General features: G+C 43.0%; 2 protein-coding genes and 1 non-coding gene across 14 annotated transcripts in view; 1 reads left to right on the top strand and 2 right to left on the bottom strand.

The window, feature by feature from the left end:
* fanci (FA complementation group I) overlaps positions 1-22668 on the top strand; it is a 75653-nt gene extending 52985 nt beyond the window's left edge. For 5 of the 8 annotated variants that reach the window (XM_041174698.1, XM_041174703.1, XM_041174697.1 and 2 more), the window contains 9 exons: positions 8435-8503; positions 9373-9469; positions 11662-11846; positions 13378-13434; positions 17108-17167; positions 18029-18118; positions 19473-19568; positions 20700-20822; positions 22175-22668. In XM_041174698.1, the coding sequence (XP_041030632.1) occupies positions 8435-8503; positions 9373-9469; positions 11662-11846; positions 13378-13434; positions 17108-17167; positions 18029-18118; positions 19473-19568; positions 20700-20822; positions 22175-22240 (843 nt within the window). In that variant the 3' untranslated portion in view covers positions 22241-22668. Of the gene's footprint in view, positions 1-8434; positions 8504-9372; positions 9470-11661; positions 11847-13377; positions 13435-14238; positions 14341-16961; positions 17021-17107; positions 17168-18028; positions 18119-19472; positions 19569-20699; positions 20823-22174 lie in introns of those variants that run through there. The other 3 variants (XM_041174701.1, XM_041174705.1, XM_041174704.1) reach the window with 3 other exon arrangements.
* Positions 12502-12587, bottom strand: trnastop-uca. The gene has a single exon. It is a non-coding gene; the product is annotated as a tRNA-Sec (tRNA).
* polg (polymerase (DNA directed), gamma) overlaps positions 18526-26705 on the bottom strand; it is a 50704-nt gene continuing 42524 nt past the window's right edge. For all 5 annotated transcript variants that reach the window (XM_041174706.1, XM_041174707.1, XM_041174709.1 and 2 more), the window contains one exon: positions 18526-22591. In XM_041174706.1, coding sequence (XP_041030640.1) covers positions 22521-22591 — 71 coding nt within the window. In that variant the 3' untranslated portion in view covers positions 18526-22520. The remainder of the gene's footprint in view (positions 22592-26705) is intronic.

Raw genomic sequence — 26705 nt, 5'->3', positions numbered from 1 at the left:
GCATGGTGAGCAAATGGCTCGGGCCCTATTTACAAAGTTGCCGATAAGACCAATCTTATAGCGCATGGAACTGTAAGAATCCTAATGCGTATATTGACTGAAGGTAGGCTTGCAGTAGACCATGGTAGAGAATCCCTTGGCAGATTTCTTAACTAGTACGTCACGGAAAGGGAGTTCATTTGACTGCTCCATTCGTGGGTGAATTTGAACACAGGATGGAGCCCATTAAGACATGTAAGGAAATTGTTACATGGAGCTGCGGATTTAAATATAGCAAATGTATTATCCACATATCGGAAATATGCAAGGGGTAGCAAGTTAGGTGTCATTCCATCGGAGGCACATTTCTCATGGAACCCAACAAAGATGTTTGCAAGAGCTGGGCCTAGAGGGGATCCAATGGCAACATCATCTGTTTGGGCATACACGGTATAATTAAAGCTGAACGCAACTGTGTGAGTTGCTGAGTTCATAAGTTGAATGAATGTTGATTCATGCAATGGTGACAGACCTAGATCGCCATGATATTGTGCTGCAGCCCAAATATCTATGGCTTCCTTAAGTGGGACTTGGTGAATAGGCCAGCAATGTCAAATGAGCACATGGACACAGCATTGCTATCAATATGCAAGTCCTGATTGGATTTACATTGTGAAGGACACCTTCATATTTGCTATGTGGAAAACTTGGTCAGAACTGGCTGTAGCAAGTCGCTCAACCATTTGGCCAATTCGTGTTGTGCAGAACCGGTCATTGATGAGATAGCGAGTAGCGGATTAAGATTTTTGGATTTGGGGCCCACAGATACCTAACAAAGGCAGTTGACTAGTCATAAGCAATTTTAAGATGGTTTATTAAGTTGATTAAAAAACAACAGTTTAGGTATGATACATTAATTAGACAGAAAAAAGTATATGATCTGTTACAGTTGCGAGCAGTTTACTGACTCCAGAGGGCGATCAAACAGTTGGCACAGACTGTGTTAATCTCATCATCTTCCTCCTCTGGTCCATCTTCCATCTGAAGAAGGCAGCTGCCCAAGGAGTACTGCCACATCACCAGGACCTCTGCAGTGTCTCACAAGGACCTCTCATATACCTCAGCGCCCTACTACCAGTATGACACCAATTTATACACCTTTTTCGGGGGCTGGTAGCATACCCAAGGTTAATCATCTATCTAACTATTCTGACCAATGGATAAGGACAGGTACTCAAAATATCAGGGTGGTTACCACCCACCTTGTGCGTCATCCCGCTCGAGGTCAGCTTTTTAGTTTACATCTTGCTGAGGGTCATATCCTCGTCCTTTTTAAACAATTGCACAGATAAGAGGGTGCAGAAGCCTCCATCTTAACTTAGGAATGACAACATGAACTAAGTGACTGTGCCTGTTTACACAGACTGTTTAAAAATTGTTGCCTTTTTAGAAAGCCTTTTAGGGGGTGTTATATCATGCAGAAAATATCTCTTTATTCAAGACCCCAATTTCTTACAGAGGGACATCACTTGTGTGTGTCTTGGGCAGCCCATACATACATGGATGTAGCGAACAGTGAGGACAAACGATGAGTGCAAGACGAAAAGCTTAGATGTAATGGGCAGAATTTTCTGGCTGACGTGCGGGTGGCAGAGCCCGCACATCAACGCTTAAAATGTCGCGCGAGCGTCCCAACATCAGCGCGTGATATCGCAATATTTAGGTCGGCGGGTGCGCTATGCAGCAGGATGTGCGCCCACCATTAATTAAAGGCCTCGTTAAGGCCCTTAACTTGCAAATCGAGGATTTTGAGGGACCCATGCGAATTTCAGCTGAAGTTTGCACGGGCAGGCGGGTAGGTGATTTTTTAATCAAAACTCATGCACTGGCGGGATCTGTGGACTCAGAGGGTTTGTTCATGTTTTTCATGAAGTATTTAATGCAGAAAGTGTTTTAAACTTGCCTGTGTGATTGTTAGCAGCTCACATCGATTTCCAAGAGCTTTTTGTGTACTTTGAAGCTTCAGCTCACCAGTCTGCAGACAGTAATCTTTATCGGGCCTGCAGCTTTCTGGAGGCCTCCATTTAGCCTGGGTATGTGTTCTGACATCTCCACTGGAGGCAGCTCCTCTGAGGAGGAAGGGAGGGATAGAATAAGGAGTTGGCCAGGAGTGGACAATCAGCCTCCAGGAGAGCCACCTTTGGGAGACCAGGTGCAGGCACAAGGGGTGCAGGGTCAAGAGGTTGTCCAAGGTGGAAGGGGCCGCAGAAGATGCCACTATCCTGCTGCCAGGGTTTACATGCAGCGAAGCAGCTACCTCAATATGACTGAGGTGCAGTGCCGAAGGATGCTCCGTCTCTCAAGGGAGACAGTCAACTATATCTGTCAGATGATTGGTCCTGAGATCTCCCCTAATTGTGTGGGTGGACACCCCATGCCAGCGGCTCTGAAGCTCACAGTTGCCCTCCTCTTCTATGCCTCTGGCTCCTTCCAGGGCTCGGCGGGTGATCTTTGCAGTGTCTCCCAATCAGCTGTCCACACTTGTGTCAAGCAGGTTACAGACGCTCTGTTCAAACGGGCATTGACCTTCATCCACTTCACTGTGACCAGGCAAGTCAGGCACAGCGAACCAGAGGCTTCGCGGCCATTGCTGGCTTCCCCCGTGTACAGGGTGCTATAGACTGTACACATGTGGCCATCAAGGCGCCAGCAGGTGAGCCCAGTGCCTTCATCAACAGGAAGGGCTTCCACTCCATGAACGTGCAGATAGTGTGTGATCACAGGATGCAGATTCTGCAAGGTCCCCAGGCAGCTCCCACGACGCCTACATCCTCAGACACTCCCAGGTGCTGGGGCTCTTCGGTGCTCTGGCTTGGCTGGTGGGTGACAAGGGCTATCCCCTCCGAAGGTGGCTTATGATGACACTCCACCATCCAAGAACAGAAGCTGAGCAGCACTACAATAGGAGCCAGGGCACCACAAGGGCTGTGGTGGAGAGAGCCATTGGTCTTCTCAAGATGCGCTTTCGTTGCCTAGACTGCTCAGGGGGCGCACTCCAGTACCCCCCAGAACCCGTCTCTCTGATAGTGGTAGCATACTACACTCTGCACAATCTTGCGCTGGAAAGGGGGGATGCAGATGACAATGAAGACCTTGACGCAGTGGATGAGGCTCCACATGACGTATCCAGCTGTGGCTCAGAGGATGATGAAGGGCAGCATGCCGACCCACTACTACACCAAGGAGGCATAGACACCCGGGATACTTTAATCCAGCAAACGTTCAGCTAGTTCCCAACACATCAATCGGCAGGACCAACATTGCCTGGCGCCTCCACACATGGCACTTAAGTGCTGCATCTTCCCCCTCATCAGCTGCAACTAAAGGCTTAGTGCAGAAACATCAATGTCCACTCAAACACTCAAGATATGTCCGTGAAACATACAAATGCAGCACAAAGGAAACACCCTCAGCCCTGGTCAGAAAACTGGACTTTATTCCGTCCAACATCAAAGAGAAATGTCTCTCTTACAAACATAACCATTTGTTCCCTAATCTAAGGCCGACACAAAACCACCAGTGACATACCCGTGGAGTGCCGAACTTGCCTTATGCTTTCGTTTGCGGGTGCTACGTCTAAGTGCCGGCCCCATTGCTCAGAGTGGCTTGTGAGACAGTCTGCTGTCCTGTTGGCCTCAATGATCTTGGCGGGCGTCCTCTGGCCCCGCCTGGGAGGGAATGGCCAGTTCCAGAACTGGCACCTCCCCAGTTGTTGCAGCCTCAATGGATGCAACGGTCACTGGCAGAGGGACGGAGGAGCTGCTGCCCTCATCTGGAGGGCCCTGAGAGGAGCTCAAAACGACGACGGGCAGCTGCTGCGCTGACATAAGGTCACATTGGACCTCCTTGCTCACCACAGATGCATGGGCACAGAGTGCCGACACTTGGTGCCCAGAACATCTCCCACATTGGGAATGACCACCCGTGGCTATTACCGCTGTGAGGGCTTGCGGGACTGAGCGTAACCCAATCAGAAGAGCCTCAATCCGATCGGAGCCCCTCTCCATGAGAGTTGCCAATCTCTCAGTGGAGGAAGCGTGAAGCTCTGTCCTGAGGTTCATGCCTTCACTTACACTCTGCCTGGACTCCTCCACCACAGAGACCAACTGAAGCACAGCCTCATGCAATCCTGCCAGATGCTCCCGTGAATCCTGCCGCTTGTCCTGCAGCTGCTGCATTGGTGACATCTCCAGGCGCATTATCAGTGCTGGACTCAGCATGTGCCTGGTCCCTTGCAGCCCTCCGGCTGCTGGCACCATCGGCACCCTCTGTCCCTGCCATCTCCTCCAGCAATTGTGAAGTGCCCTCTCCACTGTGACCCGGGACACTAGCTGACGTTACATTCCCCACTAAAGCGTTTGTGGCTGCGCTGGTGCCTGGCTGGCTGAAATGATGTGCCGCAAGTTGCACATCTTGGCCCTCAGGTGTGGAGGGGGGGGCTCCGGTCTTGTTGGCCGCGCCCATGCGGAGGTGAGGCTGAAATTAACAAGGACAGCGCATCAGTTAGCGTTCAGTCAGTAACACCTTTCATCCCTTTCCCCCCCAGCCTCATAAGTCGCTCACTCTTCAAGACCCTAAGGAGTGGGATGGAAAAGAATCAAAAGGAGGCCCAAACATTAGACGCGCGTACAGACAGGCTGGTCAGATGACCTAAGGAATGCCACATGGAATGTTATGTGGCATTGGAGAGGGAACAGTGCAGTACCTGACCTGGATGCATGCTGCCCTGGAGAGTTGCAGTGAGGAGGAAACTTTGCAAACTACTTACAACATTTGTTGTGGAGCACAAGAGTTTGACAGGTCACATTATTGACCTTCATACCGTTATGAGAGGCATAGAATGGGTCGGCAGAAGGCAATATTTACCCATGGCGCAGGGATGAGTAACGTGGTGGCATTTATTTAAGTTGAGTGCCATGAGGTTGATAGGTGAGGTGCTGAGGACCTTTTGGACAGACGCACTGCCTGATAGGGTGATGATGGTACCAACCCTCCTAAGATGCAAAACGTCTTTGGCTGGGCAGCAGCGATGCCATGGCATGTTAGGCCATGGGGATAGTGGTCACAAATGGAATAAGGTGACTTTGGAAGGTGCTGGGACTCTCATTCTCAAGGGGCCAAGGGACCTTTGTGTATGACCCACACGTCTGAGTGCCTCGGTCTGTGAATGAGCAGTGTTGCAGCATTGACGATTGTACCAACCATCAGTGGTTTGGATGGTGGGCAGACAGAGTAGGTGGGACTGTGGACCTCATACCTGGCCGCTGCACCCCAGCCTCGCTGCCACCCTGGCCGCCTGCCTCCTCCCAGCTTCATGGCCTGCTCCTCGTATGTGGTGAGGCGCTGAAGCAGGGCGCACCCTGTGATTGTGTTCAGTTTTTGCCTGCAGAACAGAGGACTTATTGGGGCTGATCACTCATGTAATCTGCATGTGCACGTCGCACCCCAACCACAGTGGCCCATCTGAGGCCTCCAGTGGCTCCTGTCCACACTACTGGTGATCGGTCTCCTGAAGGTAGTACAGCTGGTCCCAACCCCCTCCACCAATGGCCACCTTGGACATATTCGGCGTCCATCACTTTGAATAACACACAGGTCTTAGCACCCATGGCAAGGAGGTGCAACAAGGTGCAGCACCGAGGCCAGCAGATGGCTCTTGGCCACGACACCTTGAGGCTACCCTTCCACCATCTCATTACCATCAATAAGACATGTGTTGGAGTTCTGAGTATGTGTCTAGCTGCCCCCTGCAGGTTGCCCCCAGACTACTCAAATGCGACAAACACCAACATATGCTGCGGGGAGAACCCATCTTCTCCTCAACCACTAAGGCTGATTAAGCATGGTCACTATCTGTTTGCCCACCCTGAGTGTGCCAAATGCCCAATGCAGTAATGACAGTAAGACGTGGGGGGGCCTCAAAGGCAAAGGCTACCTGCTGGGTCAAATGGCCAAGACGACATGGTACTCACCCTTCCAGAGCGCAGCAAATCATTGAATCATTTGAGGCACTGAGTTCCTGTGTGCCACACATCATCTTGGGCGCTTACTGCGTCACCCACCTCCTCTCACGCCTGCCTGTGGACATGGGGGGCCCTCCTCTCACCCTCCAGATACAAAATATCCTGACGGCTGGACACCTCTTCGAGGAGGACAGCAAGGCATGCATCAGAGAAGCGAGGGGCACAGTGGCCCACTGCTTCCCCCTCGCCCTCATCCTCCTCCGCTCTGACAGCAGCCTGTCTCTTTATGTGAGTGGCCATGGTGCACAGCCTCAACGAGGCTGCCTGGCCACTCTTTATACAGACTGCCGGTTCCCCATTGGAACCAGCGGTCTGAACACACCCGCTTCCGCAACGAGTTTCTCGTTCTACACGGGAGTCGCTAACCCGCTGGGCGGGCAGTGGCAATTGGCTGGCTGCCCGCCTGCCTGTCAAGGGCAAAATTCTGCCCAATATATTTGGATTTTCAAAAGGCCTTCAATAGGTACTGTCTGATATATTCATAACTAAGGTCAGACACGTAGAGACAGGGTAAGTACTGGAATAAATAGCAAGCTTTCTACAAACAGAACACAAATAGAGGTTTTAACTCCGATTAGAAAAAGGTGAAAGTGGTGTTTCAACTAGGATTGTTGCTATTTACATAAACAATTTGGAGTCTGAAATCAGAAGTGCAATTTCAAAATTTGCAGATAACACCAAATTGGAGTTAGGGTTAATAGAGAAGAGGACTGTGACAAAATACAAGAAGACATTAAAGAGCTTGCAGAATGGGCATGTAATTGGTAAATGAATTTATGAAGAAGTATGCAGCGGTACATTTTGATAGGAAGGTTTAGGAGGCCACATGTTGTTTGAAAAATAAGTTTTTTGAATGGCAGAGGAGCAGACAGATTTGAGGGGTACATATTTACAAATCAGTAAAGGTAGTAATTTGGAAAAAAATAAAGAGCCATGCAGCCTGTTTCCAAAGGAGTAGAATTGAAATGCAAAGAAGTTCTGTTAAACTTGTTTGAAACCTTGATTAGACCAGACTCTGAGTCCTGTGTATAGTCTGGTCGCCATATTATAAAAGGATATAGAGGCTCTGAAAAAAATGCAAAAAAAAATTATCAGGATGATACCAGAACTGAGAGGTTATACCGATCAGGAAAGATTGAACAAATTGGGGCTTTTTTCTTTAGAAAAGAGAAGACTGAGGAATGACTTGATAGAAGTCTTTAAGATTATGAAAGTATAGGCGTACAGAATATGTTTCCGCTAGCAGAGGCAACCAATAATAGGGGCCATAAATACAAGATAGTGCCTGACAAATCCAATAGAGAGTTCAGAAGAAACTTATTTACCCAGAAAGTGGAACTTGTTACCACAGGGAGTAATTGAGGCGATTTGTATAGATATCGTTAAAGGGAAGCTAAATGAACACATGACAAGTGGATTAGAAGGATATGTTTATGGACTTGGATGAAGAAAGGAGGGAGGAGGCTTGTATGGAGTACAGCATAGACTTGTTGGTTGAATGACCTGTTCCTGTGCTGAACATACAATGCAATGTACCCTCTAGGGAACTTTTCCAAGAAGAAAATTCCTCCATAATCTTGAATGCTATCAAAAACAAACTCCACTATTAACTTAGGCTAATGTGAGGTAATTCTATTGATGATACTGTAGCTTAAACAGAGCTAGAGACCAGCTGCTTCATTGATTACTTAACCAGCTAGGCATATACTTATTCTGATAGCCTTTTAGAACATAAGAAATAGGAACAGGAATAGACCGTTCAGCCCCTCGAGCCTGCTCTGGCATGCAATAAGATCATGGCTAATCTGCTTGTGTTTTGAATTCCACAAGCTTTTTACACTTTCCATAACTAGCATTTTTTGACTTGTGTGCTTGTTTCTGGGTATTGGAATTGAGGAGATACAAAATGAGGAATTCCATTCCCTCAGTCTCATGATGAAATCTGTGATCTGAACCATTTTGGAGACTTTTTAAAGATAAAGAGCATGAAATAAGGAAATGCCTTTTTACCCATCCAGCTTGCTTCTTCTCAGACCAGTACAATCAGCTGTGTCATGGTCTCTGATCCACTCATTTCATCTCCTGAGGGAAGATTCTGTCACCCTTTCCCCACAAAGATAAATCAATGGGAATGATTTTCTCAGTGGAATTTCTAATGAAAATATAAATGCATTTCGTGAACATGTTTTCCAATTTCACTAGAAATATAAAACAGAGGAAATTGTCGTGCATTTATTTATGATGTCGCTACACTATACCCAGAATACTGATGTAACCATATATTCTACATTATTCATGCTTCACTGGTTCCTGTCCTATAATGGGTAGTTGTGCTTTGTGGAGTAATCATGTTGCTTTCTTGTTTTTTAAAGGACATTGAAATAGAGGAACAATCCCATTTTGCCATGGTGAACTCAAAGACTGCAGCTCCAACTGTGGTAGTAAGTACATGGTAGCAGACACTCAGAAAAATGGTTCAATTTTTTCATACAATAATTAGTTGCAATTATTTTAGTACTCTCTGCATTAACTAATGTCTCTTTAGTGCATTATAAGGGGACAAGAGGATGCAGAATGAAAAGTGAAGAAACTTAGAGGAGGGACACTAAGATGATGATCAAGTGGACCTGCCTTATAGAGGCTTATGAAGCCAGAGAGGTAGCAAAATAAGAGTGGTTTAGAAGAGAATTCCTTAGGGCACGGGGTGAACACTGGCTTCTTGTCCTAGAGAGTGTATGTGTAGTAGACATATTTGATATATTCTTGTGAGGATCTTGATTCTCCCTGCCCCCGTCCCTGCCCCGGTCTGCTCCAGTCACTCACCTCTTGCGGTTGAGAAGACTGCTCGTCTCTTGACTTTACAAGTGGTGCTTTAAGCTGACTTTTCAAAAAATTATATTGTTCGTGAGATCTGGATGATGTTGACATGACTGTATTTATTGCCCATTCTTAGTTATGCTGAGGAGGTGGTGGGTGGTCTTGAAGTGCTACAGTCTTTAGAGTGTTGGGTGGGGAATTCCATGACAGTGACACACAGCAATATTTATCCAAGTCAGAATGGTATTTTACTAGGAGGGGAACTTGCCTGTTAGAAATGAGACAACCCAGATCAGTTTTTCACTCATGTTTGACATTTATTTAAAAAATCCATTTAGTAAACAAAAATAAACTATTTTGCCATAAAAACTTCACATTTTGTTTCACATGTATTTTAATGAGTTTTATGATGGTTTGAATTAATCACTGTACAAAGAGAATATTTAGTTACTGAAATCAGTATTTGAGACATTAACAGTTTTTACTTCTGTAGCAGCTGGTTTTATGCCAAGCAGAGAAGGTTCTGGATGAAGTAGACTGGCTGATCACAAAGCTGAAGGGCCAGCTGAGCTCCGACAAAGAATTGACAGGTAAAGGGCCCAGGGGTTGATAGTCTACATCCCAGGGCATTAAAGGAGGTGGCCATGGAAATAGTGGATGCGTTGGTTGTCATTTTCCAAAATTCTATAGATTCTGGAACAGTCCCAGCAGATTGGAAGGTGGCAAATGTAACCCCATTATTTAAAAAAGGAGGGAAAAAGGAAATTACAGGCTGGTTAGCCTAACATCAGTGGCAAGGAAAATGCTAGTCCATTATAAAGGATGTGATAACAGGACACTTAGAAAATATCAACAGGATGAAACAAATTCAACATGGATTTATGAAAGGGGAATCGTGTTTGACAAACCCACTGGCCCTTTTTTAGGCCGTAACTAGCAGAATAGATAAGGGAGAACCAGTGGATGTGGTGTATTTGGATTTTCAGAAAGCATTTGATAAAGTCCCACATAAAAGGTTAGTGTGCAAAATTAAAGCACGTGGGATTGGGGGTAATATATTGGCATAGATTGAGAATCAATTAGCACACTGGAAACAGAGAGTAGGAATAAATGGGTCTTTTTTAGAGTGGCAGGTGGTGACTAGTGGGGTACTGCAGGGATCATTTACAATATGTATCAATGATTTGGATGAAGGAACCAAATGTAATATTTCTGACACAAAACTTAGGTGGAAATGGAGTGGTGAGGAGGATGCTAAGAGGCTGCAAGGCGATTTAGACGAGTTGAGTGAGTGGGCAAATACATGGCAGATGCAGTATAACATGGATAAGTGTGAAGTTATCCACTGTGATAGAAAAAACAGAATGGCAGGGTATTTTTTAAATGGTGATAGATTGGGACCTGGGTGTCCTTGTACACCAATCACTGAAAGCAAGCATGCAGGTGCAGCAAGTAGCTAAGAAAGCAAATGGTATGTTGGTTTTCATTGCGAGAGGACCTCTGAGTACCAGGAGCAAGGATGTCTTACTGCAGCAATAAATGACATTGGTGAGACCACACCTGGAGTATAGTATGCAGTTTTGATTTTCTTACCTGAGAGGATATACTTGCCATAGAGGGAGTGCAGCAAATGTTCATCAGACTGATTCCTGGAGTGGCAGGATTGTCATATATGAGACTGGGCCGTAGAGGCCTGTATTCACTAGATTTTAGGAGAATGAGAGGGGATCTCATTGAAACATATAAAATTCTCACAGGGCTGGACAGACTAGATACAGGAATGATGTTTTCTCTGCCTGGGGGGTATCTAGAACAAGGGATTGCAATCTCAGGATACAGGGCAGGGCATTTAGGACTGAGGAGAAACTTTTTCTCTTGGAGGGTGGTGAACCTGTGGAATTCTCTACCACAGAAGGCTGCGGAGGCCAAGTCACTGAATATATTTAAGAAGAAAAAAGATAGATTTCTAGACTCGAAAGGCGTCAGCAGGTATGGAGAGAGAGTGGGAGTATAGCATTGAGACAGAGGATCAACCATGATATTGAATGGCAGAGCAGGCTCGATTGACCTACACCTGCTTCTATTTTTTATGTTTCTGTGGATAGTTGCAGGTGAACAGTGAGTGACTTCACAGTGTGTCAGGGAGTCACTGGAGCAGTGAACAGTCATATAATAACGTGTTTAGTCCCTTTTAATTTATCAGTGAAGGAACTGCTATAACTAGCTTCAAATTAACACTGGAGGTGAAATACTTGCGATACTTGTGGTGGCGACTACAATAGTCTCATTGCTCTTTCTAATTGTTTTGATTATATGTTTAGAAGGATGATTGTTTACTTGGTCTTCTGAGAGATATGGCCACAAAATGAAACATGCGCACCTGAGAGAAAAAGCTTCCTGTAACCTTCTACCTGTTTTCTTTCCTCATCTTCACTTGCAGGAGGCATTAACTTATATTGGGATATGGTTATATATATCCAGCCACCCATCATCCAAATGATTATTTCCTCTCCAAGCTCATCTTGTCCATGAGACCCACCTCCTCCCCTCCAAACTGCTGGCCCCCATATTACCTGATTGAATGGTTCTCTCCCCTCAGTTATATCCCCATCCCCTTCAAATCTGCTGCCAACCGTAGTTTGAATGGAATTAGTCTTTCAGTAAATTTGATTGCAAAGTGGAGGTGACTATGTAACCAATGAAGACAATCTTTAGCTATCAAGGAGGGGCTTACATCAACTTGGATGTTCATATTAAATACAATATTTGTTCTCCATCCTAGATGAGAATTCTCAAGTATCAACTGCAAGAGAACCTGTAGAGAAAGCTATTGTCCTTCAACTAGGCACCCTCCTGACAGCTTTCCATGAGCTGATCCAAACATCCATTCCAGCTGGGAGCTGTGTGGACATTCTCCTGAAAGAGCTAGCCAAAATGTACAGCATTCTCACCTCATTGGTGAAATATGTAAGTATGCAGAGCTCAGCTCCTGCTTAATCCTGACAAATTACTGAAAGATATACTTGGACCATGATTACAATAAGATGGAGGTATTGTTTACAATGCACTTAACTTTAATGGGTGGACTTTCTTCTGGTTTCTTGCTCAAAATCATAGTAGATAATGATATAAAAAGGGGGTGAAATTGGATGGTGAGGTGAACCACCACTGTATAACCCTGACCTGAATTTCCTTTCCCATTCACCATTCAGGAGTGGTGGGGGAGACTGGGAGAGCAAAATAAAAAGGAAACAGAAAAACAATAAGTATTAAAAAATTAAGTTTCTCTTTTTATTCTTTAATGGGGTGTGTGTCACTGGCAAGGCCAGCATTTGTTATCCAACCTTAATTGCTCTTGAGAAGGTGGTGGTGAGTCGCCATCATGAACCATTACAGTCTGAATTTTCACTAGCATTATGGTACAACAGAGTGGCTTGCCAGGCCATGTCAGAGGACAGTTAAGATTCAACCACATTGCTTTAGTTCTGGAGTTACATGTAGGCCAGACCAGGTGGCAGATTTCCTTCCCTAAAGGATATTGATCTTCTGGCAATGGAAGGATTCGAACACAAGTTCCAAGTCAAGTGTCTTAGACGCTTGGCCACACTACTGGGGTGCAGGGCACCTAAAAATGGAATTGAACCACTCTGTCACTAGATAGCTACAGGTTTGAAGCCTGCATCTCAGACCACTGAAGATCATCCAGGCAAATAAAACACCACACTCTCAATGAGGTAGTATCTGTTTGTCCAAATGGGGCTGCTAAATCTTTGGCAGCAGTGCGATGGTGAACCAGATAGAGTTTTATGACAGTGGATAATGACTTCATGGTCACCATTACTGAAAATAGCTTTCAATTCCAGATTTATTCCACCAGCTGCCATGGTGGGATTTGAACCCATGACCTAGATCATTAGCCTGCACCTCTGGATTACTAGTCCATTATTACCACTATGCCACCATCTTTTAAGGGTTTAATAGATAATTGCATGAAACTTGGTACCTTGATAGGTGAACAGTTGACGATTCTTCTGTCAAAACAATCACAATGGAGAATGAATGCGTTCAGCCATAGAACAACCTCACGTCATTGTTCAATCCCAGTTTTGGGACCCATCTGACCATACTTCATCTTTTTCTTACCCCAAATGGACTCTAGTCCCTACTAAATCGAGCCAATCTGGTTTCCATTTGAATATTTCTTGGGCAATTTACATGAAGGCAGGAGAATTGCCAGTGTTTTCTCTTCCTTCTCCGGGTACACCAACTGGCCAATCTAATGGGGATTATGTAGATTGCAAAGAGGACCAGGGAGGAGCACCTTTGTTTTAACAGTATTACTGAAATATTTCTGAGTGTCTGGTAATTCTGCTATCTGTGGATCTGGTCATTTTAGATTAATGGGAAGAGTTGAACATCCCAACCATATGAGAAAATGCTTATTTCAACTTAACTATATGGTATCCTAACTTTTCATTTCTTTTGTACACCCACCCAGTATATCCAGGGTTACACAGGACATGTGGCACATCTTCCTGCAAGATTTGAGAAAATGGTGGGTATAAAATTATTGATTCTTATTTTCTGAAACTCTCTCCTCCCCTTTTTTATTAAAAACATTGACATAAGGTGTATTTTTCAGATGAATATTTCACAAGACAATGGAATGGGTGTAGGCCATTCAGCCACTATAGCTTGTTCAACTAATCTGTTAGTTTATGGTTGATCTGTAATTCAACTCCATTTACCTATCTTTTCTCCATATCCCTTGATGCCATTACCAAACAAAAATATACATCAATCTCAGCCTTGAAAATGCCAATAACAGGCTCAGTAGTTTTTTTGGGTTGCAAGAATTCCAGGTCTGTAACACCCTTTCTGTCAAATGTTCTTCCTGATTTCACACTTGAATGATCTAGTTCTCATTTTAAGATTATGCTAACTTGCTCTAAATTCCTTACGAAGGGAAAACAGTTTATCTATTGTTGAATTCCTTTATCATTTTAAACACCTTGGTTTAGATCACCTCAGCCTTCTAAACACAAGGGAATACAAACCTTTCTACAACCTGTACTTATAATTTAACCTTTACAGGCCCAGTATCATTCTATATTCTGGTGAATCTGTGCTGCACCCTCTCCAAAGCCAGTATATCTTGAATGAGAAGTACCCAAAACTAAAGCAGTATCCAGATGGTGCCTGATTAAGGCTCTGCACAACTGAAGTACTTCCTCAATTTTTGATGCCCTGTTGAGATAAATATCACTATTCTATTTGACTTTTTGACTGCATTTTGTATCTGTACACAAGTTTTGTGATGTGTCTAAATGGACACCTAACTCCCTTTGCTCCTCCACAGCTCCTAGTTTCTCCCTATCAAGAAAACATTCCAGTTTTACTTTCACAGATTCAAAGATAGATGACTTCAAATGTCCACCACATCGAGTTTCATCTGCTATAATTTTGCCTGTTCACTTAGCCTGTGATGCTCTGTATCTTCTTTCCAAACAGCACTGGGGTGTTTGTATAACATACGGACTGCAACAGTTCAAGAAGGCAGCACACCACCACCACCTTAAGGGCAATAAGGGGTGGGCAATAAATGCTGGCCTAGCTAGTGGCACCCACATCCCATGAATGAATAAAAAAACTTGCTGTTTCCATCTACACAACTGACTATGCCTCCTAATTTAGTGTAATTTGAAGAATTTAGATATATACTCCTCTATTCCTTCAAGTTATTAACATATACAATAAAAAGCTTGAGGCCTCAGTACACATCCCTAGGGTATGTTCAGAGTACATTCCTTTTATCCCTACTTTCTGTCCCCTAGCACCCAACCAATTCCCATTTGACAATGCAAGACTGCTTTTGATTCCATGTTTCATTTTTTGACGATCCCCTATGTGAAATGAGTGCCTTCTGAAAGTACATAATACACAACATCCAATATGCACTCCCCTATTCACCATACCCACCTCAAAAAATTCAACCAGATTATTCTACTAGCTAGATGATCCACCCTTTACAAATCCATACTTTACACTATTTGAGCAGCTTGTACTTGTCCAAGCGCTGAGCCACTCATTTCCTGAAGGCAGATTCTAGTAACTTCCCCACAACTGATCTGTCGTTGCCTAGTTTGACCCTTCCTCACTTTCTAAATAAAGGAGTGATATTTGCAGTTTTCTAATTCATGGGCACAATTCCTAAACCTGAAAGAGCTTTGGGATATTATGACCAACACTTCTGAAATTCCCCCACCTCTCCATTTCTTTTCATACTTTGATACCTGGAAATCATCAGGTCGTGGATATTTGTGTATCTGAAATCTTATTATTTCTTCATTACTATTTTCTTATTTGAATTAAATCCACTCAGTTTCCTCCCCCCATTATTTACTTTTAAATTTTTCTGTACTAGTGGTACTTGATCCTTTCTTCACCAGGGAAACCAGTTAAAACTGCTCATTTTACAAGTCTGCCATTTTCTTATAGTCTTATAGTAATCTATCTTTATTGGACCCACATTTCCCTAAGCTGGACTTTTCTTATTGCTATCTCTCGCAAGTATTTTTATATTTCCTCTTTGCACTTCCTATTACTTTCATTTTATTCTAGGCCTGCCCTGATTCCCACATGGTTTACTGGGCAAAGACACCTCAGTTGGTATATATTGCTCTCTCTCGATTGCTGTGTATTTAATTTAAAGAGCACCCTCTTCATGTAAAGGCATTGGGCACATCTTTTTCTTATTTGTTAGCAAATGAAGAACATAATGATGTAATTTGTCTCCAAAGGAATAATTGTGTCATCTACAAACCATGTGCAACAGCAGTTCTCACTCTCAAATAGTAGTGCTATCAATGAAGACAGTGCCCTTTTATTAAATCTTACTATTTTATACACATTGCATAGATTCTACTGTATTTTGTAGTTCAAGTCTACAAAGTGTATGTCAGGCCAGCAGTTTCAGCTGCTGGTAATGTCAGCTGTTGCATCCTTTTTACAAGCAATGGTACCATAAGGGGGCAGCAAATCAATGCTTTGGTAATTCCTGAGTAGCAAACTGATGCCAATGCTGGTTGGTAGGATGGATTAAAAAGTTTGATTTACATCATATTTTGTTCACTCCTGAAAATGGTGACTTGGTTTCACGGGCACCAGCAGCATTCCCGTGTCCACTGTGTTTATATCTGGACAGTGCCAATAGGCTATTAAACTATGATTACATCCTTACTTGAAGTGTAAATAGATACATGTGATTCTCAACATTGGGTCACTGAATACCAGTCAGAACTGTAGCTGATTCTCCTTCCCTGGCACTGAGGCCAATCAGCACCCCTCCTTTTTTTTACCAATTACTATCCGTTAGCTTAGTATAGATCATAGATTGAACCTGACACTTTGCTGGTTTGTATACCTCAGTTACACACCAGTATATTTATCCACAGAGCCACTGGGTGGAGTCAGCTTTTTGTGTTTCTTCATTACTATGTTCTTCCCCCTCCAGCTCATGTGCCATTTCTTAGCCAAAAGCTAAGCTTTGACAATTTGGCCCTTCCACTGGTGATTAGCTAGGAGACAATTAAGGGTGTCCTGAAGTGTAAACCTGGTAGTTCATGCCTTTTCGCCCTTGTGGGGAACAGCTGATGAAGCTTTATATTGTTTTCCCCCCATCCTTGCTGGAACAGACAATACTGGGTTTTTGTCCATTGGGAAATTGCAGCTCCAACCTGCTGTCCTGCCATCCAAGGCATACTATATTCAAGAACACATGTTAATAAAGCACCTTTAAATTAAAAAAACTTCCCAGGCACTTTGTGGGCATAATCAAAAAAAACGGATACAGAGCCACAGAATGAGATGTAAGGAAACTGTGAAGTAAAAGATTGGTCAAAGAGCTGTGTGGAGTCCCTCTGGTGTGGACCACAAACCACATTAGGCTGAGGGATGACCTGGTTTGAGGCTCTGGCAGTACCATGAGATGACAAGAACAGCCAAGAAATGAGACTTCCTTTGATTTTAGTTTATGTTTTCTATTCTGTTCCATGGAGCTTGGTAACTCTCCCATTGTTGCAGCAAGATCAGGAGCTGAGCAGCACCTGACAGCAAATCTGCATCCCGCCACTATATGATGTGTTGAAGTCCTTACAGTCTGCCTTCATGGAATAGGTATATGATATACAGTCAATTGAGGAGTAAAGTCTTTGATTTGTTGCCTGTAGGTTAAGCTTTCAGGATCACACCTGACCCCACAGTGCTATGCTTTCATAACCTATGTTCAGGTAGGTCACAATTCATCTTTACTACTTATTCATGCAGTTGTATGTGACTTTTCTCAATTTCTGTACATTTTAAGATGTAATTTAATATTTGTTTGCCGGGGGGCGAGTGTTGGATATTTCCGGAAACCGATATTGTGTATCCAGTAATGTTGCAAATGGTTATGTTGCATAAATCAGGCACATCTGATTGTTATTTCTCTTAGCTGTCAACAGAAATAATAAATTTATTTCCAGCCTTGAAGGTATATTTTTCTGTGGGCACTTTCTGCCCTTTGGCATCACACCCAAGTCAGCAGACTTTGACAGGGTTAGGGGAGAGGTGGTGGAAAGAGGAGGACGTCACAAACAAGCTTAATCATCAGGTTCTCACCTGATGCATGCACATTCCAGTAAGACTCATCAAATAGGAATTATGGACAGAAAATCTGACTGATATTTCAGCCAAACTGAGGCAAATTGTAGCAACCTCCGAACTCTTGAATAACTCAAGAATGGACCAGGATTGAACTTGCAACCTACACTTATTGTTTCGTGGCACACCACGTCTGAGCTATTATAGCCTGTTTTTAGTGTAAATAAATGACTAAGTTAGGTATAGATATGATCAAATTGTGGGCTCTTTCAGCTTACACTTTAAAATATTATTGAAAAACATTTGTAATTTAGTTGTGTATTTGTTTTAAATATCAGACAATTCTATTCAGTGAAGGCCCTAAAAGTTTCAAATTGTAATTTACATTCCGTTTAGTTTTAGGTTGTAGCTCTTGTAACTTTGAGAGTGTTTTGTTACCGGTTTGGAGCTTGGTGGAGGAAGGAAAATGTTGACCATTCGAATTCTAACTCTTGAGTTTTCCCAAACAGCATATCCAGAGTGAGACAATGAGCTTTGGAGGAGGTGCAGAAAAGAAAAAAGACAAGAAGAAAGAGATGGCAGCCATCACTGCAGCAACGGTATAGGATCTGTAAAATCCATAACCTAGTTCAGGGGCCTTCTGTTAACATATGCAAATGAGGAAGGCCATTCAGCTATCTTGGTTGATCCATTCTAAATAATCCTATAGCCTTGACATTGCATCATCTACTGGTTCTTAAATATTCCAAGATTTTGCCTCTGACTATCAAGGAATCAATTCCATGTGTTGGTTACTCCTGTGTGAAGAAGAATTTCCTAATAGCCTTAAATTTGCCATTTACTAGTTTGAGCGTGTGGCTCCTTGCCCCACAAAATACTTAAGTAATTTTATATGAAAATTCTGTACAATATTATATACATCCATATCTTTGCTCATGACTTAGACCCCTTAAGAGGGATAATGATAATTACTACGTTATGTAAAGATACATTCAGTAGGCACAAATAGAAGAGGAACTGTATTCTAAGGGTTCAAAGGCATTACATTGAGAATTCAATTCAAGCAAATTAGAAACAGCACTTTTAATAGATCCTTACACCTGGCATAAATTTAATGTGATTTTTATTTTAGTTTTCCCCTCTTCACTCTTGGGGTGTGGGACCACAGGTATTGGTAGCCCTCCAACCCAGCTAAATGGTCACTGTTCACACATCCATAATGTTATGCCAGCAACAGAGGAGGACATGACCCTAATCTCTCTTAACATCCATGAACAGAACTTCCAGCAAAGGATTTTTTAAATTAAAAATACGACTATTATTATTAATTTAATTATAAAGAAATTATCTGAGTGAATTTTAGCACTGAGGTTTTGCCCAATTTTGTGGCAGAATTGTTATTTCAAATCAAACTTGTGTGTGACATAGCAAGAGGGCATGTATGTTGGCAACACCTCTTTTGCCCCACCAGTTTTTTCTTGAAGATGCTGACTTTTGTTGGGACACAAATCTACAATTGTCAGCAGTGGTCATTGGATAATAGCTGCCAATGGCAATGCAGGTTGTTTTCTTCCATCTTCCAATCCAAGGGAAAAAAGGCAAATTAAAGTGTTCACGTAGACTGGGAAATTGAACATGAAATCTTCTCTGGCTCCGTACTGGATCCTGTGTTGCTTTGAACCATGAGGCCAAGTGGAAATGCCAGTGTGTCCATAAAATGCCTGACTTCTGGCTTTAGGTCAGGTGTTTTTTCCACATTCAAAATATTACTATAACACTCTCACCGGGAAATAAACTTAATCATGGAGATCTTCATAAATAATTGTAGATTTTGTGCATTTATGTACATTCATTCAAAGGATGTGGTGTGATCATTATCCTGCCTCTCATTGACCTGCTGCATGTAGTCTTTTGTTCTGACAATAATTTACATCTCTACTGTTGTATATACAGGCTCGAGTGCTCCGTGAAACTAAGCCAATACCCAACCTGATATTTGCCATTGAGCAATATGAGAAATTTCTGATTCATCTTACCAAGAAATCAAAGGTAGGTGGCTATTTCTCTACTTCTGTTAGGGGAATAGTATTAGAGTTTTTATGTCATTTTAGTCAGAAATATTGCATTATCATGGAGAGACAAAGGACACTGAAGAAAATAAAGACAGTTTATCCTAAGGGAACTTAATCTCCTTGATAATCCTAACTGTGGCACCAGTATGAAGTGATCAATCACAGTCAAATCCACAAACCCATCGTCTGGCTATCTCTCTCTCCAGAAATACAAGAAATCGCCTTGAGTACACTTATACTTTTTTTCAATATACGTTCCTGAAATTTATGGATACCTCATGGGTAAAGAAGTAAAACTTCTGACTTGTCTTATTGCAAAGTAGATTTTAGTTCTAGCCCCTGTGATTTGAGCCTTTTGTCACTGAACAATTTTCCTGGATCAGTTTTGTGAACCTGCTCATTACCTTGAAAACAAACCTAACCTCTGATCAATTACATTTCTGAAACATGTTGCTCTCCTCTGTAACCTTTCCAAAAGCAGTAATATCCTTCCTCTTATCAACTGCCCAAAACTGTGTACAGTGCACCAAATAAAGACCATTAAATTATGCAAAAATTAGCAAAACACCTGAGTCAGGACAAGTGTTTTTTTTTTTGCTGCTGCTCTGAACAGTTTGTTTTCCAGATTATTGACAAACTTAGATACAGATTTTCCACTTTATGCTTAGTGCAACATTGCAAAATACATTGCCTAAGGCAAAAGTACAACTTACATAAACTAAGCTGGTTCTTTTTCACCAGAAACTTGATCAAAGCTGCTTGGCCCATCTTGGCTAATCCATCCAGAATGCTGCAGTTGTTCACTTTCTTCCTGCCTCCTAACTACAGTACCTGACTAGTTCTTAAGTGATTACACATCTTTACTTTCCATTCTGAAAGAACTTATATTGATATGTTCTAAAATTATCTTTCATTAGTTTGGATCTGTGCTTCTCTTTCTACTATTGCAATTTAATTTGCATTTACCTTTTGTCTATTGTTTACTCTTTGTAGCATCAGGCTCAATTGTTATAAATGAGTTAACAAGTCATTTTTGAAAATCTGCCACAGGCTGTGCTCCAATATTCTGCACTTTCTCAATCTACTAATTTTTTTTTGTCTCTCATAGGTGAACTTGATGCAGTATATGAAGCTCAGCACATCAAGGGATTTTCGGATTAATGCAGCCACATTGGACGCAGCACTCCAGGAACAGGAAGCGGAGGAAATCCAGGATGAAGCAGATGATCAAGTAAAGATGGAAAAGCACTTTGTATCATTTCAGCATGACAAGCCAATATTTTTATGAAGGCCCAAGCAACGTTTTGATCAAAGATCACTCTCAACTGCTGTAGTGTACACCACCAGGGAGGGGGTACATCTCTGCACCTGAGTTAATTTCCGTGTGAATACACTGCCCCAGAGGAAAAGGGGGGAGGAAGTACAGGGTCACTAGTTTATTAAATAGTTCTATTTTAATGTGGTCTTTTTATTTGTACGGGAGCTGAGAGAACCCTAACAGGATTCCATCTATTGATGCTGGGGAGCAAGTATGGGGAAAGCTCTGAAGCCCATCTTGGATGGCTGTGAATGAAAGCTTGGCACATGGTGCAGCAAGTCTCTTGAGGGAGCTGTAAATGATCTCAGGCAATGAATGCCTCAATTACATCATCTTTATTCCCCTTAAATACTTTACATGTTTCACAGATGTCAGCTTAGTTTTTTTAACTAAGAAACAACATTATTTAATCGTGGTTACTCAACAAATTGTTGAGGGATAAGTAGGCACACCACCAACTGGAAGTTCCCTTCCAAGTCATTCACCATCCTGACTTGGAAATATATTGCCATTTCTTCACTGTCACTGGGTCAAAATCCTGGAACTCCCTAACAACACTGCAGGTGTACCTACACCACATGAACTGCAGCGGTTCAAGAAGACAGCTCACCACCACCTTCTCAAGGGCAATTAGGGATGGGTAATAAATGCTGGCCTAACCCACATCCTGTAAATGAATAAAAAAAGGCAAGCTTTCTAAAGGGAAATTTTGCAAATTCATTATTGATATCACTAATAAATAGCAACCATAAAATTCTTACCTAATTACATACAAAAAACAAATGCAGATGGTTGTATCCTAAGTGATTAAAGCACAAAGAGGATTTTATATTAACGTCAGGAATTCCACACAGTAGGAGTGGAAAGGAATCTGAACTGTATGCTTCGAGTAAATGGGCAAGTCAACTCCCTTCTGATTGGCGAGAGGTAATGAGGAGTGTCTGCAATGAGTATGGAGCACACAATTATAGTTAGAGCTGTGCCAAGTAGCGTGCTCATCCTAAGAGACTTTAAATACACCCAGTTATTATTGCTACCCAATGGTGTTAATCCCTGACCCATGAATAATCACTGGGAAATGATCACGTTGATTTGCCAAGTGGTTGTTCATAGCTCATACTGATACAATTATAGTAATTACAGCACAGGAAAGAGAGAAGTCTTACAGCATTATTGAAATTTTGTGTTAAGTGAAGCAAATACATTTAAATAGAGGTTTGTATGTTGTACAATTAATATACCAGAACTTTTTACTCTTTCTCTAGTCAAATATCACTGTAGATGAAAACCAGGAAAACAGAGAACCAAAGAAGAAGAGGAGAAAAAGATGAAACTGTAACATCAAGGGCAGATGGCGTGTCCAATAAGTGTGGACGTTAGGTTTGAATTTCCACCCATCTGAATTATTCAAAATGCAGTCATCCTTCTCCAGACTTTCAGTTCATCTTTACCATGCTTACTTGAATCATTTCCCATCTTGACATTCTTGTGAAGTTTCATCAATTTATATAAGTTGATCATCAGGGAAAAACACATTCACAAGTAAGACCTGATAATTGGGTTAGCTGTCTTGTTGCTTCCCTGAAGGTGTCTTTGTGTAGCTTTCTTGTTTTATGTTTGTTTTCTTTTGTGAAGAGACCCATTTGTTTTTGCAATGATTTGATAAATATCTAGTGCTTCTCCTGCAGAAAAAATATAAATTTTTTAAAACTTCTATAAAATGAAAAATGCACAATTATTAAAATAAAACTTTAACTCAGTGTTGTCTTTCATTAATGAACATATCCCGATAGGGATATATAGATGGGCCAATTCCATGATTAATCATTTGGTTGGATGTGTTCTGAAAGAGATCTTGTGAAGAAATTTCATTTTTCAATAAATGTCTGCATGGATCGAGCACAAGGATTCTGGTGGCAGCAGCTATGAGAGAGATCCACTCTCTAAAGCCACTGATGCTTGCTGAGGTGCACTTCCTCAAGTGTTAGTAACTGCAAACTTTTCTAGTGACTGTTCACAGATTTTTTGGCTACTGAGGCAACTCAGTCAAGTCAAATCCTATCACTCACTTCCCAATGGACATCAAAATGAAGCAGTAAGGGGAGGCAGTGGCATAGTGATATTGTTACTGGACTGGTAATCCAGCGACCCTGGGTTTGAATCCCACAACAGCAGATAGTGGAATTTGAATTCAATAAAAATCTGGAATTAAAGTCTAATGATGACCTTGAAATCATTGTTGATTGTCATTAAAAACCCATCTGGTTCACTAATGTCCTTCAGGGAAGGAAATCTGCTGTCCCTACCTGGTCTGGCCTACACATGACTCCAGATCCACAGTAATGTGGTTGATTCTGACACAGCTAAGTGGCTTGCTAGGTCATTTCAAACTGCTAAAAAGTCAATAAAAAGGAATGAAACTGGACTTAGAAACTTGGAAGGACAAGGGCAAACCCAGCCTCGTTGACCCTGCGAAGTCCTCCATACTAATATCTCGACTTTGTGCAAAAATTGGATTGACTGTCAAGCAACAGCCTGACATAGTCATGCCCTCGGAATCATACCATACCGATCATGTCTCAGATACCACCATCACCACCCCTGGGTATGTCCTGTCCCTAAAGAGTTGGTTGGGAGTCCTCAACATTGACTTCGGCCTCCATGAAGCCTCATGGCATCAGGTCACCCATGGGCAAGGAAACCTGCTAATTACCATGTATCAACCCCACCCCCCAAGCTGATGAATCAGTACTCCATGTTAACCACTACTTGGAGAAAGCATTGAGGGTGGCAAGGGCACAGAATGTACTCTGGGTGAGGGACTTCAATGTCCATCACCAAGAATGGTTTGGTAGCACCACCACAGACCGAGCTGGCTGAGTCCTAAAGGTTATAGCTGCTAGACTGGGTCTGCTGCAGGTAGTGAGGGAAAAACATACTTGACCTTATCCTCACCAACCTGCCCACCACAGATGCAGCTGTCCATGACAGTATCGTTAGAAGTGACCACCACAGCGTCCATCTGGAGACGAAGTCCCGCTTTCACATTGATGATACCTTCCATCATGTTGTGTGGCACTACCACCATGCTAAATGGGATAGATTTCAAACAGATCTATCAACTCTAGACTGGTCATCCATGAGGTGCTGTGGGACATCAGCAGCAGAACTGTACTCAACCACAATTTGTAACCTCATGGCCTGGCATATACCCCACTCTCCCATTGCCACCAACCCAGGCGATCAACCGTGGTTCAATGAAGAGTGCAGGAGGGCATGCCAGAAGTAGCACCAGGCATAGCTAAAAATGAGGTGTCAACCTGGTGAAGCTACCACACAGGACTACTTGCATGCCAAACAGCTTAAGCATAACATACACAGAGCCAAGTGATTCCAAAACCAATGGAACAGATCAAAGGTCTGCAGTCCTACCACATCCAGTCATGAATGGTGGTGGACAATCAAACAACTCATTGGAGGAGGAGGCTCCACAAATGTCCCCATCCTCAATGATAGAGGAGCCCAGCACATCAGTACAAAAGGCAAGGCTGAAGCATTTGCAACAATCTTCAGCAAGAAGTGCCGAGTGGATGATCCATCTCGGCCTCCTGTGTGATATCAAGCAGTGGCTGAGGGCATTGCATACTGCAAAGGCTACGGGCCCTAACAATATTCTGGCAAAAGCACTGAAGACTTGTGCTCCAGAACTTGCCAAGCCCTTAGCCAAGCTGTTCCAGTACAGCTACAACACTGGCATCTACCCAGTAATGTGGAAAATTGCTCAGGTAAATCCTGGATACAAAAAGCATAACAAATCCAACCTGACCAATTACTGCCCCATGAGTCCATTCTTGATCATTAGTAAAGTGATGGAAGGGGCCATCAACAATGCTATCAAGTGGCACTTGCTTAGCATTAACCTGCTCGTTGACACTCAGTTTGGGTTCTGCCAGGATCACAGCTTTTGACCTCATCACAGCCTTGGTTCAAACATGGACTGAAGAGCTGAACTTCAGAGGTGAGGTGAGAGTGACTACCCTTGACTTCAAGGCAGCATTCGATGGAGTGTGGCATCAAGGAGCCCTAGCAAAATTGAAGTCAATGGGAATCAGGGGAAAACTCTCAGCCAGTTGGAGTCATACCTAGCTTACAGGAAGATGATTGTGATTGTTGGAAGTTAATCATCTCAGGACATCACTGAAGGAGTTCCTCAGGGCAGTGTCCTAGGCCCAAGCATCTTCAGCTGTTTTATCAATGACCTTCCTTAGATCATAAGGTCAGAAGTGGGGATGTTCACTGCTGATTGCACAATATTCTGCACCATTTGCAACTCCTCAGATACTGAAGCAATCCAAGTTCAAATGCAGCAAGACCTGGACAATATCCAGGCTTGAACTGACAAGTGGCAAGTAACATTTGTGCCACGTAAGTGTCAGGCAATGACCATCTCCAACAAGAGAAAATCTAACCATCGCCTCTTGATATTCAAATGGTATTGCCATCGCTGAATCCCCCACTATCAATATCCTGGGAGTTACAACTGACCAGAAACTGAACTGACTAGCCACATAAATACTGTGGATGCAAGAGCAGATCAAAGGCTAGGAATCCTGCAGTAGGTAACTCACCCTCTGACTCCCCAAAGCCTGTCCACCATCTACAAGGTACAAGTCAGGAGTGTGATGGAATACTCTCCACTTGCCATGATGAGTGCAGCTCCAACAACACTCAAGGAGTTTGACATGATTCAGGCCAAAGCAGCCCAATTGATTGGCACCCCCTCCACAAACATTCACTCCCTCCACCACCGACAAACAGTGGCAACATTGTGTACCATCTACAAGATGCACTGTGGAAACTCACCAAGGCTCCTTAGGCAGCACCTTCCAAACCCACGACTGCTACAATCTAGAAGGACAAGGGCAACAGATACCTGGGAACACCACCACCTGAAAGTTCTCCTCAAAATCACTCACCATCCTGATTTGGTAATATTTTGCCATTTCTTCACTGGCGCTGGTTCAAAATCCTGGAACTCCCTCCCTCACAGTGCCATGGGTGTACTTATACCACAGGGACTGCAGCGGTTTAAGATGGCAGCTCACCACCACCTTCTTAAGGGCAATTAGAGATGGGCAATAAATGCTGGCCTAGCCAGCGACACCCACATCCCGTAAATGAATTTTAAAAATGACCCTGGATTTTATGTCCCTTGTCTTGCTGGGGAACTTACCACTATAGAATAGTATGTCATCTACATGATATGGTTCAGCTCAATATTAATTCATAAGTGTTGAATAGCAAGTTAGTTTGTTCCTGTGATAGCAGCAATTAAAAGAAGGACCCATTTGTTACTTTTAGGTAATAGTGTCTTCAACATCGAGCAGGGGTATGGGAACCAAGAGAAAATATGAGGGAGGAATACCAGAGTACACAAAATACTGGGAGGCACAGATAGCATTAGTACAGAGAATAGTAAGTTAATAGGTGAAGTCGGGGTGAGGGAGAAAGTAACAAAACATAAATCAGGGTTACTATGCAGGTATATGAATGCACGGAGTACAGTAAATAAGATTGAAGAGTTACAGGCACAGATTGTCATGTGGAAACATGATGTTGTGGCAGTAACAGAGACCTAGTTCCAGGAAGGGCAGAACTGGGTGTTAAATATTCCTGGGTACAAGGTGTCCAGAAAAGATAAGAAAGGAGGAGTGGCAGTATTGGTTAAGGAGAGCATTGCAGTGCTGGAGAAAGAGGACATCCCAGAGGGTTTAAGGACAGAACCAATGTGGCTCG

This window comes from Carcharodon carcharias, chromosome 26, assembly GCF_017639515.1.
Source record: "Carcharodon carcharias isolate sCarCar2 chromosome 26, sCarCar2.pri, whole genome shotgun sequence".
NCBI lineage: Eukaryota > Metazoa > Chordata > Chondrichthyes > Lamniformes > Lamnidae > Carcharodon > Carcharodon carcharias.
Note: the sequence above shows the minus strand (reverse complement) of the source record. Positions and strands in the feature narration are given on the sequence as shown.